At 43.6% G+C, this 17688-nt stretch overlaps 1 protein-coding gene across 1 annotated transcript in view; it reads left to right on the top strand.

Moving 5' to 3' along the window:
- MARCH10 (membrane-associated ring finger (C3HC4) 10, E3 ubiquitin protein ligase) overlaps positions 1-17688 on the top strand; it is a 92023-nt gene that overhangs the window by 32004 nt on the left and 42331 nt on the right. The window contains exon 3 of the mRNA XM_010856461.1: positions 9000-9171. Coding sequence (XP_010854763.1) covers positions 9000-9171 — 172 coding nt within the window. The remainder of the gene's footprint in view (positions 1-8999; positions 9172-17688) is intronic.

Raw genomic sequence — 17688 nt, forward strand, 5'->3', positions numbered from 1 at the left:
GGCAGGTACATCTGGAAATGTAAATTAATACAGCATTTCATTAATACAGTTAATTAATACAGTTTGGGAACAAAAATTTGTAAATCTTTGTGATACTGTTAATCTACCAATATAAATTCCCACTTCAGGAATAAAGAAATAATTGATGATGGGCATGAATACATAAGAATATTCATCATAGCATCATTTACCACAGAAAAAGTTGGAAGCAACCTAAATGACCAACAGAAATAATTACGACAGAGCCGTACAATGTGAATATATTGTAAAGACAAAGATAACTGTTAAGAAAGAATAAACTTTACTTAGTGGTTTGTTAGAGTAACATTTGTATTGTGATTCTGAAATTATTTCCTGTGTATTGCAGAGTAAAAAATTAATAAATGTTTTAATATGACTGAGGAATAAAGATTTTAAATATGAGAGAGAAAATAAAAGAAAGGAAGGGAAAACCCCATAAAATATTTAATTTTAACTTTAAATATTTCTGCGAGCTCATAATTTTTAAAATACATATTTCTAATTAATTTCACCAAAAAGACTTAGGAACACTGTCCCTCTATTTGCAATGAATGCACATAGCAAGCAGATATTGATTTCTAAAAAGCTTTCTAAACTAGAAGGAACCAGAGCTTACTGGGAAAACAACTGATTCTAGGTCTGAGCCAGGTAAAGTCCACAGTTAGGCTATGAAATTTTACTGTACCCGAAAGCGAAGAAGTGCTCAGAGATTCAAGTCAACAGCAGACTAGAATGAATTCCCATTCACCACTGCTAGTATAATTTGAGCTTCAAAAAATGTGATGAGATAATTAAATAAAATGTGCCCGTGAGACCACAATGATGATAACAAACAAGTAAACAAACAAGAAGGGAGGAAAGGAAAGTTCTTCTTTAGAGAAGAATACCAGCCAGTAATTGTAGAAGAAATGATAGAAAAATCATCATTTTGCTACTTTGATGTAATTATCAATTCAGTCAAAGCACATCAAAAGATGCTAAAATTATTGAATAAAATGTGTAATTAATAGGCTATTTAGTGTCAAAGAATCATCTGATAGATTACCTACTAATTACAAAAGGGAAAAATGCACTTTTATATTAAAAAATAATATTAAAAAAAAATCTAGCAGTCAGAAATCTAGCAGTCAGCTCCTTACCCTAGAGACCAAATAGTGTTGTTTTGTGCTGAGGTGATGTTACAAAGATGGATATCACCACCTATGCAATATTCTTACCCAAAATGATTAGCCCCCAATTTTATTATGAGAAAGCTTACAAATCCAAAACACACAACCTTCTACGAGGCTGAGACTTTTCAAACAGAAAAAATCATGAAAAGGCAAAAAGGGCCGAGAATTAAAGAGACGTAACAAGTGCGCATGCAACTGGTGGATCTTCATTGGATGGTAGATCGGAACAAACATTTTGGTGACAGTTTGGTTTGAAGATGCTCTACGTATTAGGTGATGTTATGGAACTATTAAATTCTCTTGGGTAGGATAACAGTATTGTGGCTTTGTAGGAGAATGGCTGTTTTGAAAGGAGATGCATGTTGAAGTATTTAGGGGTAAGAGTATCATGAAGTCCAGTCACTTTTAAATTGTTCAGAAAAAGAATATATATATTAATTTTATATATATATATAGAGAGAGAGAGAGAAAACAAATTGGCAAGGTGAAGGGTAATGGATGTTATTTCTATTGTTCTTTCAACTTCTCCATAGATTTGAAATTTTTAAAAATAAGGTTGAAAAAATTGTAGAAAGGTATCTATGGATGCAATGTATTGTTAAGTGACAATGTAAAGTATGGTTCAATTCTATGGCTGTGAGAAGAAACATTTATGCAGATACATAAACATATGTGTAGGGTAATGTTAGCTGCTATAACAAAGGGACCAAAAATGTGATGACTCAATCAAGACAGAGGTTTATCTCTTACACCTATGATGGCCCCGGTTGGCTGAACCAGATCAGAAGGCATCTCTCCTCCACTAGGACTCACAGGGATTCAGGCCTGTGATGTTTCTGATTAACACATGACTTTCAAAGCTGTTGCCTTTCCAGCTGAGGTGCAGGGCCACAGATGATCTCTGAAGTATGCTGCACACATCACTCCCACTTCCACCCCATTAGGGAGTCTTTCCTCCCAGGGCAACACCTCGTTGCAGGGGAAACTGAGTCATTGAGTTCGAGGTGGGTGGCACATCCCAGCTGCAGCTCTCATCACTTGAGCAGAGATTTCAGTGGAAAGCTAGCAGTCTCCAACAGAGTCATTAAAAAGGGGTCTGAAACAACACAGACCAAGCGATTTTTAGTTTTTATTCCAAGGTTAATGGAGCTTTGAATGCTTCAAAATTTCTCTCTTTGTCTTTAGTTTTCCATTATGAACATGCATTTTTCTTGCAATAAAGGAAAGACTTACATTTTATGAAAATAAGCCATTGAAACTACAAAAACATCATTTCACTGGCAAATTGGCTGGATGCTTCATTTTTTTCTCCCTGAAAGAAACATACAAGCTAATCTTAAATACCACAAATACCACATTAAAATGACAGCTTTCAACTCAGAAACCTTCAGTTGGACCCTATTCTCCAATGCATTGATTCTCCATCCTTTGCTTGAATCTCAGAGACCCCCACGATGTGTGGGGGACTGTGCCAGCCGGCTATATTTCTTACCTCTGTTCCCCACGCCCTCTGTTCTGGCCACGTGCCTCACTGAGAATCACACCACGCATGTCACTCCATCCACACCTTGGCTCCTGTGCTGACTCCAGCCAAAGCCAGTTCCTATCAGTCTTTCATAGCAAATACCACCTAGAAAATACCACCTCCTCCATGAAGCATCCCTTAACTTCTCGTGTTCTTTTTTTCTTTTTTTGCTGTGCAGGCCTCTGAAATTTAGAATCGGTACCACCCAATTTATCACTTAACTAAACATAGTTTTGCTAGTACAGCTAGTACTGTGCCTCTCCCATTGCAAGCATGGGCTTTCCAGATGGAGCAGTGGCAAAGAATCCACCTGCCAATGCAAGAGATGGAAGAGATACAGGTTCAATCCCTGGGTTGGGAAGATCCCCTGGAGGAGGAAATGGCAACCTACTCCAGTATTCTTGCCTGGGAAATCCCATGGGCCGAAGAGCCTGGCAGTCCATGGAGTTGCAAAGGGCTGGACATGACTGAGCACACACACACACTGCAAATGCCTTATTTGTATGTGGGGGCTGAAGACACAGTAGGTACATACGATGTTTTTCAATTAAATGTTTTATGACTTATTGTTTCGAGTAGGAGGTATTTTTCATGGATGACCTCCACTTAAGAGCCATCTTTCACATTCTTCAGATGCTCCTCTCACAGAGGGCAGTCTCAGTGTGCTACAGAACACTATATTGGAATGTTCAAATTTTTTAAATCCAACAATTTCCTGGCCACATGCCACTTTCTCACTCACTCCCCACCACACAGAACTCCATCTCAAAGAACACTACATTCGTTTGTCCCCCAAGCATGAACATGTATGGTTACCACCCATGTAAACCAACCATGATTTCATTTCCCATGAGGGATTCAGCTGCGTTTAAGAAATACTAGCAAGTGTCATAAAACAGGTCACGTTTGCCATTTCAGTAGCTTGCAAAGCTTTCACCCAGAGGCCCTTCCCCAGGGGGATGTCTCGTAAACAAGAAGCAGGTTCTACTAAAGACCAACAATGCCTCTCCTTCAGAGAGCAGCCCCATAGGTGATCAAAGATTATGAAGACGTTAACCCCTAAGGCCACTGTTGCTCTCAGGTCAGTGTCTCAGACAGGATCATTCTAAATTGCTAGCATGAGAATCAGAAAAGATGGCAGACAGGAGCATATTCTCTATAGCTGTTGTTGGTGAAGACAACGGCTCATGAAATTCATGTACATGACAGCCCAGCTGACTCCCAAAAGCTTTTCCTGCTGAGTCTGATCTCGTCCAACCCGACCTGGCAGCCACGTCTTCAGGTGGGAGACACAAACGGGGTGAAGAAGCGGTGGGATTTAGGTGAGTGATACCCAAGTTCAAATCCCACCCCCCCCAAAATTACTAATCTATTCTTTACTGTTGTTCAAGTTTACAGTCCTGGTAAGCAATTTCAAAATCGTCCTGCACACGGGAAGCACTTTGCTGCCCTTGGTGGTGGTTTAGCTGTTAAGTCATGTCCGACTCTTATGACCCCATGGACTGTAGCCCACCGGGATCCTCTGTCCATGGGATTTTCCAGGCAAGAATACTGAAGTGAGTTGCTATTCCCTTCTCCAGGGGATCTTCCCAACCCAGGGATTGCTGCCCTGACAGTTTTTTTTTTTTCCCCCTAGAAGAGAAAACATTTAGCCAGCTTTATGAGACTGCATAGAACCTGCTAACTTTATATTTCTTTAATTCATAAAGGTACGCATCCTGTCCAGAATGCTATTGGGTTGGCCAAAAAGTTCATTTGGGGTTTCCCATATGATGTAATAGAAAAACCGGAATGAACTTCTTGGCCAGTGCTATATTTATACAAGCTGCCCTCAATTTTCAAAGGCAGTTTTTATGTTTGAGGCACAGTAGGAATGTGGACTTTGGGGACAACGCTCGGAAGACACACGTTTGCACCCACAGTCCCCTGGCCACCCTTCCTGTGTCCTTACTGTTTGAGTGTCGAGTTTCACGACCTTGATCCTTCTCTTTCACAATCTCATGAGAATGCTTTATTTCAAATGTAACGAGCACACTGCCTTTCTCTGGCACCAGCCTGACACTGTTCTTTGCCTGTTTTCTTATTCACAGCAAGTCATGTCCTGATCTCTACACTAGGTCATAAGATCCACTCAGCTCATCCATCACATGACACTGGCTACAATGGGATTTGCACACATCAATCAGAATTCAGCAATGGGAGGGAAGGAGGGAGGTGGCATACCAGTTGAGAACCAGCTCCTTAGGTCTTGGAAATGAGCCATCAGGCAAGAGCTGGAAAATGACTTGATCCTTTCTGTTCCTGATGACTTCTGTCTCCTTGCCCTTCTGATCATCTCTGTTCAGTGTCACCTTGCTGTTTCAGACTCAACATCAGTAGGTCCTTGTCTAGAGATCTAGTCACTCTCACATCCCTGAGAAAATGTATCCCACTTCCCAACTCTTGGGTCTCCACCTTCTAGAAGGTCTAACCAGAACCATTATAATGTTTCAAAGTCCTACTTCAGTGCTCAGTGCCACTTCCATACCCTAAGGTAAATTCCTCCTTTTTCCTGTATGAGTTTTTCTCTGAACTTTTTTTCTTTCTTTTTTTTTAAATTGGTTTGATTTAGAATTTTTTATATTATTTATTTGGCTGTGATGGGTCTTACTTGCAGCATGCAAACTCTTAGTTGCAGCATGTAAAATCTAGTTCTCTGACCAGGGATTGAACCCTGGCCCCCGGCATTGGGAGCATGGAATCTTAGCCACTGGATCACCAGGGAAGCCCCTTTCTGAACTTTTGAGAGATTCTAGCTCTGACTAAGGTAATATCTCAACTTTATTATGGACGATGCCCAAAGAGCAAGCTGGGGAATCTTTGAAAAATGTTAATTACAAAAATCATAATACCCTATATACAAATTAATTTCAACAATAGTTTCTTTAATTAACATGGTTTTCTTAGGACTCTTTTCAAACTACCAAGAGAGAATCTAATGTCTACACATGTATTATATAGTCTAGGCTTTTCAGTTTTGTTTGTTTGTTTGTGTTTCATGTTTCAGGCTTTGATTTTGAAAGACAGAGCTAGTTTTCTTCCTCTTAAAGGAATAGCAATGTGCTGTTGCCTCCACCTCCGTGTGACATTTCAACATAGGAATACAAGGGAGAAGAAATGAAAATTGTAATTGCTCTTTAAAATTGCAAGAGGAGGAGACACTTTTAAAATCAGCTTTAAATCAGTATAATTTAATTATTATCATCTGATAATCTTTCAATGTTAAATATTTTCCATTAGAGCTTTATTGTCTGAAAGGGAAATTGTACCATATTTTTCTTAAGGCTAGATAAATGTCAACTGGCTATTTATGTCACAATCATAAATTATACAGCCTTTGGAAGAAATCAAGAGTCTGGTATAGGACTTGCCACACCTTGCTGTCCATTGCTCTTTGAAATACGTGAAAACCCATTAGAATTTCTCAGAGGGGCTTACGGTTTTGGTTTCAACAGCAAGCAGTTAATGTTCAGTAGTTAGCTAGTTAATTGTTTAAACGGCTTAACATGAATGGCTAATTGCAAAAGCCAACGCTTACAGGGCACTTCCTCAGTGTTCTAAGTGCAACAAACATATCTTAACTCATTTCATCCTCACAGAACCACCAAAAGGAAGGGACTATTGTTCACACATGAGAAAGCCTGAGAGGCAAAGAGATGAACTAAAACTAACCCTATGTCACGCAGTCACTATGTGTGACAGTGAGGATTCACTCCCAGCATGCTGGGCTACAGAGTCTTATATATTAATCTTACATTTTATTGCCAGAATGAGTTACTACAACTTCTTTCACCCAAGGCTCGTCCTCCTTGGATAATATAATGGGCTTGCCCGAGAGAGGATGCATGAGAATGGCTGAGTACGTGACAAGACACAAATGAAAACACAAAATGTTGAAGTGATTGGCTTAAGATTAGTCAATGAAGCAAGCAGGAAAAGACTCAGAACTGCATTTATAAGTATTCTAGTTCTTTCCATTGTGGTTTTAGTTTCCAGCTGACAAAACACTCACTTTCAGCTGTAATTTCTGGACCCAAGAGTGATTATCATACTCGTAATATGTATGACTGAGTTCCTTTGCTGTCCACCTGAAACTATCAGCTATATTCCAATACAAAATAAAAAGTTAAAAAAAAAAAAGAAAAAAGAGGGATTCACAACTGGAAGTCAGGTTGATAGAACCAGGAACCAGAGAAAGATGTATTTGAAAGGCAAATGCATGATTCCAAACATAATTTTGTTGTTGTTTGTTGCTTAGTTGCTAAGTTGTGTCCAACTCTTTTAGGCATGGTTTAACTGGCCAAACTTTCTTTCACGTTTGGTGCTGTTAAAGCAAGAGGTACAAATGAATGGGGGAAGGAAGGATAAACATGGCTTAACACCCCACCCAATTAAGAGTCTCTTCACCAACTCCTCTGGACTCACCACCGCCTGGGGCAAGCAAAAATTCTCGTTCTGGCTGAGGATGATGGGGAGAGACCCACCAGCAGCAGTGGGCACTATTAACTGCTCTTGATGCTGTAACCGTGGATACTGGTTGTCTTAGCCCAGAGCATCTTTCCTACCTTTCCATTGGCTGAAAATAGATGTGTGAGCAGGCTTCTCCATTCACTAATGTAAGTGTGTGGAAGTTTGGTCACATGCTCACTGATGTTCTTCTTGCCTATGACCGTCTTAGGCACTATCATTAAAATTTGCCCACATTTCCTTCTCTGAGAATGGGAAGCGTATCTCATGCCCAGAAATGACCTCATGTTTCATCTTTGACATTTCAGAATCATTATCAAGGATTTCTATTAAATTCCAGATTCACAAGGGAAAAGGGAGAACAAGCAACTCATTATGTCCTTTCCTTCTTCTCGTCCCTTTATCTGAGGGTGGTCTGTTTTCTGAAAATGCAGAGAGAAACAATAATTATTTGTTGGAAGGCTGTCGCCAGGCTCTAAGTTACCAAACATGATTTATAATCCAGAGAAGAATGATCTGTCCACCTGTAGATTTGTACTGACTTCCCTGTAGAAGACTGACAGGTAGGGGACTTTTTTGAGAGCTGAGTTTGTCTTACGTTGCACCCAATAATTCAAAGCTATTCAGAGTATTTTCCTGAGTCAGGTGGCTTGAAATGAAAATGCCACAACTGTCAGCGAGAACAGGGAGCAAGATCAATACAAATTGCCACCACTGGAGAGGCATGGGGGTATTAATTTAGCACTCTGTGTCGACAGAGGAATACATTTTCAGAGGACTTGCCAGTACAGACCGTTGTGCAATGCAGGAGTATTTAGTGACCCTTTCCCTGGGAGGAGGGGAGGCAATCCTTTGGTTTTATTTGCCATGGAGCATATCACCTATCAAATCATATGAACACCAGGACCTAAGACCGTAAGGCAGGACTTAAATCACCTTCAAGACCAAGTTTCTCCTAATTATGTATTTTTTTTCACTCTAAGTGTGGCCAAGTATGATAATTGCTCAGTTGTGTCCAATTCTTTTGCCACCCCTTGGACTACAGCCCACCAGGCTCCTCTGTCCATGGAATTCTCAGGCAAGAATACTGGTGTGGGTAGCCATTCCCTTCTCCAGGGGATCTTCCCAACCCAGAGATCAAACTCAGGTCTCCTGCACTGCAGGCAGATTTCATTGCGTCTGTAAGGCTGTGTTAAGATATTCTGACACCACGTGAGTCATGATTTGTCCATGCATAGATTTATACTGACTTCTTTACAGAAGACTGACAAGTAGGGTCTTTCTTAAAAGATTAATCTATCTTATGTTGCACCCGATAATTGAGAGTATTAAACTGAGGTCTCATTTATTCAGTCCCAACACTCGTCTCTAAATTTCCTTTTCATTGTCAACTATATGATTAACATAAGGAATGGTTCTTCCTCACCCACGCTGGAGTAGTTCAAATAACAAATATCAAGAAGTTTAAATGCATGGATGCTTTCATATGCAGCTTTTAACATGAGCTGTTTATTGGTCATCCAATTACTTAAGGGTCAGGAATTCATTCTTTTCATAATGTCATACCAAATAGACTCATTAACTTTGCTATTATTTCTAAATTGCTACACCCAGTCCATGAAAATCTGACTGGCGAAAAGGGCACATTGAGCAGGCAGGACACTCCGATGTCTCTGCTGAGAGGTTGCTGCATTTGGCTTGTCTCTTTTTCCTCTGCCCAGCAAAGAGGACCTATTGATCACTGATACTCAGATCTGACCTTTCATTTTCGGTAGAGTTCTGCTGATGAGGATGCTCAAGCCGAACCAAGATTATCTGCCACAAGTTCTGCTTGTAAGACCGATTCTAGACTTCCGGCAATTGACCAAACCTCAGTCAAGCAGAAACATAAGAGTACCATGACTCCCAAGAAATTAGAGAAAGCGGGCCCCAGCAAACCCCCTCCAGGTGAGTGGCAGGTTTATTGAAATTCACAAAATCTAAAAGGTGAGTGGCGGGTTTATCGAAATTCACAAAATCTAAAAGGTGAGTGACGGTTTTCTGTTTTGTTTTGAAATTCACAAGCTTTTTTAAGCCTAGCATCACACCAAGGACAACAATCAGATAGGTGGTCTGATGACAGACCAGTGTTTTTCATGTGGCTCATTCAGGTTTTGGAGGGTTTGATGATCTTCCGCTAGTGATCAGATTCATTTTGGAGAACATCAGGTTGAAGAGGTGTGAAGTAGGCAGAGTAAGGGTCTCCACTGCCCGCGCATTCTGCCCACTCACTGCCTTTGTGTGGCACTGGCTTAGAATGGCTGCCCTTTCACCTTCGTCATCCTTCTAGGAGGATAAAGACATTTGGCCCCAGGTATCAAGTTTTATGACTCAATCCAGAGCATGAAGGGAAGCTTTCAAATGCATCTGAATGGCATAATTTACTGCCGAGAAAGAGAGTAATAAAGTCTTCTAGTTCTGTGGTTGTCCTCTCTGGGGGGAAACAAGGGGGGCCTTGATAAATCCTCCCCTTTGTGCAACTTGGTAAATAATTCACTCTTTAGCTGCCTTTGAAGCAAAGACCCATCCTCTGCTTCAGGCAGGAGCGACTTAATAGTATCCAGAGAGGGGATAAATGCAGCCGGAAGTTTAGAGTCCCTCAGGCTCATCTCCATTAGAGCCAACATCTGTAGGACAAACTTGATTCCTCTGAGGAACTGATGTGGAAGTTGGGATAGCCAGGCAAAAAGGCCCATCTTCTGCTTGCAATGGAATGGAAACGATCCAGATTAACTGCCCAAGAATTCGTAAATAGCATGCAATTTGTTTAAAAGCACAACGATTTCCTAATCCTAAATAGCTCCTGTTCTGCAACCATCCATCCAGTTAAGTCTGGATGCATTTTTAGACAATGGCGACTCTCAGATTAACTAGGCATATTTCATAGCTTTAATGAAGGTGGAGAAAAAAATTGACTTCTGAAATGATATCCTTTCAGGCAAAGCCCCAACTCCTTTTCCTAGTTAATTGGCCAAATTTTCTTTTACCTTTGGTGCTTTTAAAGCAAAAGGTACAATGAACGGGTGAAGGGAGGATAAACATGGCTTAACACCCCACCCAATTAAGAGTCTCTTCACCAGCTCCTCTGGATTCACCACCGCCTGGGGCAAGCAAAAATTCTCGTTCTGGCTGAGGGTGATGGGGAGCGACCCGCCAGCATCAGTGGGCACTATTACCGCTCCTGGTGCTGTAACCACAGATATTGGTTGATGCTGTATAACCCAGAGCATCTTTCCTACCTTTCCATTGGCTGAAAACAGACATGTGAGCAGGCTTCTCCATTGTAATGTAAGTGTGTGAAAGAAGTTCAGTCACATGCTCACTGATGTTCTTCTTGCCTATGACTGTCTTAGGCTCCATCATTAAAATTTGCCCACATTTCCTTCTCTGAGAATGGAAAACCTATCTCATGCTTAGAAGTGACCTCATGTTTCTTCCTAGTTAACAGCTGCTCATTTTGAAGTGTTTTAGTAGGAATTAGGTTTTTAATTCAACTGTTTAAGAAGGAAATAGGGCAGATAAGATCACTCCTCAAATATCTCAAATACATGCTGTCATGGATCGAACTGAGGATATCTTTTTAAAAATTGAATTTAAATAATGGAACTGTAGTCACTCGTTATAATTTTTAGCCTTCTTGCTAAAACCGGGTAGCCATTTGCATGCTGTGTTTTGTCCTTTGCAGAGATAAATCATTCAAATGGACAGTTCAGGCCCATTCCACGTTTGGTTTGTTTGATTAACACAGATGTTCTTCCAACTGAGCGAACTCCATATGGAACTTACTACACTTACAGGAAAGGAAAATTAACTCACTTTCCATTCTATAAAACCTCAAATTTGAGGAATTACTAGACTGGAAAGCACCAAGGTATAGACAAGAGAGCCAAGTTGGCAGAAGGATAATTATTTCACCAAATAAGAGATGTTACTTCCCCAATGGCTCAGCAGGTAGAGAATCTGCCTGCCATGGAGGAGACAAAGGGTTCGATCCTTGGGTCAGAAGATCCCCTGGAGAAACAAAGGGCAACCCAATCCAGTATTCTTACCTGAGAAGTCCCACAGAGAGAGGAGCCTGGAGGACTACAGTCCCAAGGGTCGCAAAGAGCTGGACACTATGAGTGACTAAGCAAGCAACACTTGGAGTAAAAGCCTTTAAAAACCACCTTGATCAAAAAAAGAAAATCCACCAGCTTAAAAATAATAATACAATAAATAAATTTTAAAACACCAGCTTTATTATCACATTATAGCTCTAGGCTGTGTCCGAGCTCTATGCAACCATGGACCGAGCTCTATGCAACCACAGGACCACTGTGGCCCAGCCATCCAGCGAGCATAAAAACCCTGCTGATTGATGTTAGTTACTATAGCAAATGGGGTTAATCAGGTAAACTAAAGGTAGGGTCTTGGTGTGTTGGGATCCACTCATTTTACATGTGTAGTCTCACCCACAGAATTCCCTTATCAGTCCAGGGAAATGAGAGCCCATGGACAAGGCAATAACTTAAGCTGAGTTTATTCAGGCAAAGTTGAGTCCAGTGGTGGTGAGAACTCAGAACATTCTGATAAATACCCTGCTATAGTAGAAAGAGAGGCGTGGGGACCTAAAGTATCTAGGACACAGCCATCCAATTCAGTGGGTAAATTCACAAGCTCCTGCTTTCCTTCACCTCTGTGGGGAAATAAGTTTCTAAAGCATTTTGGGGGCCACCCAAAGATTGCAGTGAGTTACCAAAACTTGCCATGTCAGACCTGAGTTCTACGCAAAACTAATTCCATTAAGACAGTGGAATTCCTTTGCTCAATAGGCTAACATTCCATACTGTGTTATGCCACACTTTTCCTGGATAAAATAATTCAGCTGGGGAATGTGGCTTGACTTACATGCAAACCTATGTAGTGACATTCTGTTATAATCCTTATATGTGAATTATCATCTGGAACCCCTAAAACGGCTATTTACAAGAGAGGAACCACTGGTACCCGCTACTAATAGATTTATAACCAAGAAGGTCTCAGATTTTCATTGTACTTCACACTCTGTTAGGAGGAATTCGTGCATTTTAAATTAATTCATATATTCCATGGAACTGTTTCTAAATGAGTTGGCTTATGATTCGCCTTGTCCCCTATCTCCATGCAGTTGTGGGCAAGTGCTTTAGCAACAAAATGCTTGGATTAGCATCTGGGCCCTGTTTCTCATTTGCTGTGTCCCTTTGAGAAGTAACTTCTCTGTGCCTCAGTTTCCTCATCTGTAAAATGGCAGAGCCTGGGAGTCAGAACAGATCCTACCTGCTAGCATAGCTGGGAGGATTCAGTGATAAAACATTCTCAACCATTAGAACAGCCTCCAGCACTATAGCTCATACATGATAGCTCAGTTGGTAAAGAATCTGCCTGCAATGCAGGAGACCCCGGTTTGATTCCTGGGTCGGGAAGATCTGCTGGAGAAGGGAAAGGTTACCCATTCCAGTATTCTGGCCTGGAGAATTCCATGGACTGTATAGTCCATGGGGTCACAAAGAGTCAAACATGACTGAGTGACTTTCACTTTCACTTCACTAAGGTATCCTGCACACAAGAGCTTTATTCAGTAAGGAGAATGGACTAGAAATTTTGTTTTGTCTTTATGTTAACTCCTCCCCCCTCCTCAGTCTTCTTTCGCTTACCAAAAATCAGAGTTGTACTTTTAAACACCTAACACAAACACAGGCACAGACACTTTTACTACACCCTGAATTTTCAAAGCATAACACCAAATGGAAAAAGATGAACAATCAGAAAGCATTCACCAAGCCAGAGATTTGCTTTCCCTCCAAAAAGACATGAAAAACTCAGGCGGCAAGTCAAGACTCAGCTGGGTCTGACATGCAATCGATTCAGAAATCCTATTTCACAATCAAGGTGAACATGGATGTGGAGTGAGAAATAAGCCTGGCCCAGTTAACATATTCTTCTTTCAGAAGCAGGGGGAGGAGGCGTGGGGATTAACCTTTACCAAAGGCCCAGTCTGTACCCAGGATCTGAGTCCTTCCATCGACCTGTATGAACCAGTGGGAAGCAGAGCAGACAGCAGGCCCATTGAGTGCACGGAGCTGTAGGGGCCACCGGCTCCTGGACTCCTGCCTGTTCCCAGAAAACCTCCCAGCCCCATCCTGACTTGGACAGGAGCCGCCTCTCCTTTCCAGGACATGTAGAGCCATCCAAAGGCCATTGTGCTGTGGGGGTATGACACCCAGAGTCCTAAGACGCTCCTGACCCCCAGTGCCAGGCTCATAGGAAGTAAAAGCCCTCTTCTGCCCTCTCCTCTCACCCGGAGCCCCGGCACAGTCCCTCTCGTTATGTGCCAGGAAAAGTGATCTGGATGGAGTCTGGTGAGCCTGCTTCCAAAATCTTGCCCTTTAAAACAGAGCCAAATGTTCTGATATTCTCCTCACTTCTTATTGAGTTCAGTGTTAGTCATTACCAGATACAGATTTGTAGGAGTAGCAAGACCTAGTCAGCCTAAGAGTGGGCTTATGATGGAGACTAAAACTAAGAAAAAGCAGCAAACTCATATTTTAAAAGGTACACCTCTAAGACAACTGTGGTCTCTGTTGGATTGGGAAATATTCACTTGAAGAGCAGCCAGGAAGAGAAATTTGAGGGCAAATCCCAAATCTTCATAACTTACCTGGCAAGTCAGTTCTGTTGAAGATTCCCTGAGAGGCCAAGATGAATGGGTTTCCAGGCAAGTCCAGCGGCGTCCAACAACTTTCCAAGCTGTCTGCCCAAGTTAGAAAACAACTGACATAAGCAAATGCTCCTATATTTATAGACTGAATTCGAATTCTCAGTCCATGTATGGTAATGCTCCTAAATGAGGGGCGCAGGTATCACAGAGCCCGGAATTTGAAGTCCTGGTTCAGATTTCTGGTCTACTTCACCCTATAAATATAAACTGGCAACTTCTTCAATCTCAGTTTTCTCATCAGTAAAATGGAGTTGTTACCAACACCACAAGGTAGACGTGAGGAGTAAAATCCTGGGTATAGACTGGGCTTTAGGTAAAGGTTAGGTAAAGGTTAATCCCAAAGACCCCCTCTACTTATGAAGCCTGCTCCCAACACCATAGGCCGCTCCCAGGTTAGCATCTCTGTAAAAGAATAGCTCAACCAAAGATATTTTAGTTTGAGATGTGACAGGTCATAACTTGATCATTTAAAATGTTTAACTCTTTGATTATCAATAAAGTCATCCATCTATACCTCCAGGACCTATGGGATATTAGCAACACATTCAACTTGCCCCCACCATCTCAGAGCGCATGGCACAAGGGGCCTTGGTTTTCCTGCCCATCATGCATTCATTCAGCACTTCACTATTCACTTACTGCCTGCTTATCTGCCAGGCAGCACATAGATACTGGGGATACAAGACTCAAACACACAGGACCTGCCTTCCAGGGGCTCCCAGCCTAGTGGGAGGGTGGGACACCAAGACACCCTGGCCAAGGTAAGTTCTAAGGATGTGTTGGGAGGGGCCTGTGGGGCAAAAATTCCTGAAGGAGGGGATTTAGCCAGGGCCAGAGGAGGAAGGCGGAGAAGGCAATGGCAAGTCACTCCAGTACTCTTGCCTAGAAAATCCCATGGACGGAGGAGCCTGGTGGGCTGCAGTCCATGGGGTCGTTACGAGTCGGACGCGACTGAGCGACTTCACTTTCACTTTTCACTTTCACACAATGGAGAAGGCAATGGCAACCCACTCCAGTGTTCTTGCCTGGAGAATCCCAGGGACGGCAGAGCCTGGTGGGCTGCCATCTATGGGGTTGCACAGAGTCAGACATGACTGAAGCGACTTAGCAGTAGAGGAGGAAGGTGGCTTCCCAGGTGGCTAGGGGTAAAGAACCCGCCTGCCAGTGCAGGAGACACAGGTTCAATCCCTGGGTCAGGAAGATCCCCTGGAGAAGGAAAGGGAAACCCACTCCAGTATTCTTGCCTGGAAAATTCCATAGACAGAGGAACCTGGCGACCTACAGTCCATGAGGTCGCAGAGGCAGACAGGACTGAGCGAATGAGCACAGGAGATTAAAGCAGGAAAGGTGCACCCAGCAGAGGTGCTGAAGACACAAAGGTGTGGAAGAGAGGATGAGGGAGGGGAGAGAGAGAGGACAGACAGACAGACATGGAGAAACTACAACGAGTCTAGGGGCTCACAGTATCTCCAGACAAGGAACAGGGGCATCACCTGAGAACTCGTTAAAAATGCGAGAACCCCAGCCCTGCCTTACTGACTCAGAACCCGCATGTAACAGGCTCTCTGGGAGATCTGTGTGCACAGGTTGAGTATGAGAAGCTCTGGGTCAGGATCAGGCTACAAGTTAGGAAGTGTAAAGTTGATGCCCTCCAGGTAAGCAAGGACCCGGCTCCAGAGGGCCCTGAGTGTCATGCTGGAGGTGCTGGAGCAGCGGGCTGAACAGGGAAAGGGCTCTACCAGATCAGCATTGTTAGCAGCTGACTGTGACCAGGGAAGGGGGTTGGCAAGGAGGGTGAAGGCAGACAGAAGCCAAAAGACCAGACTACCCACAACTGCAGTGGCCCCAGAGAGACCTGAAAAGGGCTTGACCTGGAGCAAAAGCAGAGGGAGAGGGTCTGGGCCAGAGGGATGTTTAAGGAGGTAAACCTGGCAGAATTTGGTGAGGGTCAGGAATGGGGAAAAGGAAAAAGGAGGAATCCAAGAGATCTTGGTTTCTGGCCCAGAAAACTAGGCCAACGGCAGCTGCCTTTGCCAAGGCTGAGAAATCAAGGAGAAGGCAAGGCTTATTCTGTGGCTGCTGTCTTCAGGAACATCCTAGTCAGGCCAGGAGATGCCAGGAAGCACCTGCTTACCCAGGTCTGCTGCTCAGCAGAGGACTCCGGGCCACCAGGAAGAAGCCAAGGGCCGGCAGTGAGTAAGAGGTGGCTGAAACCACAAGGGTGTCTTCCCTGAGAGAGTGGACGGAGTAACGAGAGAGATGGTGCAAGAACAGTTGAGGAAGGAAGGGAAAGACAACTACAGAGAAAGGTTCCAAGAAGTAGGAGCCACTCCGGGAGCCGAGAGGCCTTTGAAAATGGGTGGGTAAGCTCCTATAGCGCTTTCAAGTACTTAAGGATTAGAGCCCTCCATTATAGGTAATGGCTCCAACAATGGCGTCTTAGCTCTGGAACCAAGTTCAACCGCAGCATTTCCCGAACTCCTCTGTTGCTAAGAATCGCCAGGGAGGTCCTTAATAAAGCACACACACCTGAGGCCTGTCCTGACTCAGAGCCTGTCTCTCCAATGAAGGGGCCGCAAAGCTGGTTTTTTAACAAGCTCTATAGGTGATTCTCATCATACGTTGGGCCACTGTCTCATTGCCTTGCTTCTCAAACTTTAAAATTCTCCAGAAATACCTGGGAACCTCAATAAACTGCCGGTTATGATTCGGTAGGTTTGAGTGGGCAGGAAGTCTGCATTTCTAGGCAGCTGCCAGGTGACAGCCACACTGCTGTGGTCTCAGGACCACCCTGGCAGGAACAGGGCTAGAGAGAACACCTCTCTCATTTTGCAGGCAAGGAAACAGGTTCTGAGGCGGTAAGCCGTCAATCCAAGGTGACCCAGCTTGGTGAGCACCAGAGCAGAGAGATATGTCCTGCCTGAGGGGGGTCTCTCTGAATCGTGACTCCATCAGACGCCCATATTCTGCCTCCAGCAAGGATGGCAGATTGAGTGTGAGGTTAGCAAACAAATCATTAGCTTCACCTGGACCCCTCCCTCCTGTCCACCTGCTTCTTCCTGCTTGCTCCCTCTCCCTGCCCGTGAGCCCACCAGGATCTCTCTGTTCCTTTCTCTTTTCCCCCAAGCCTCCCCTCTGCAACAGAAAGGCCAGATTAGGGCATGACCACAACCTCCCAACCGGGGTGGGCAGCTGGAAGATCAGGGGAGAGAGGCTTACCTAAGTGAGACCCCGTGGACCACCATATGTTGCGGCCAGAACAGCTAATTAGACTGGCTGTGGGAGAGGAGAAGGGCCCGTGAGCTTCCACATGGGAACTTAGTGGGGAAGAACTTTCCTGCATCTGTCGAGGACGCCGGAGACCACTGGCGGGGAAGGGGAGTGATGGTGATATCACTGCCCTGCTTAACTCTTCAGCGACTCTGAGACCCGAGCCAGGTGCCTCCCGGGCAGGAGCCGGGCACTCGGAGATGCCATCCACCCCTCAAGAACGATTTTTGAGTTTTGATTAATTCTCAGCCTTTTGAATGTCCTTTCCCCGGGGCAAGTGTTACCTCCTGACCCCTCTTTTTCTTTCGTGCAGGTGACAGCAGTGAGCACCCACTGTTCTGTGTTGAATATTCCCCTTACTGCTCCGTCTTTGCTTTCTCCCCTGTCCCGCAGCCCAGTACCAATTACTGCTGCCTCCT

This window comes from Bison bison, unplaced genomic scaffold (genome assembly GCF_000754665.1).
Source record: "Bison bison bison isolate TAMUID 2011002044 unplaced genomic scaffold, Bison_UMD1.0 scf7180017864371, whole genome shotgun sequence".
In the NCBI taxonomy this organism is placed as follows: Eukaryota; Metazoa; Chordata; class Mammalia; order Artiodactyla; family Bovidae; genus Bison; species Bison bison.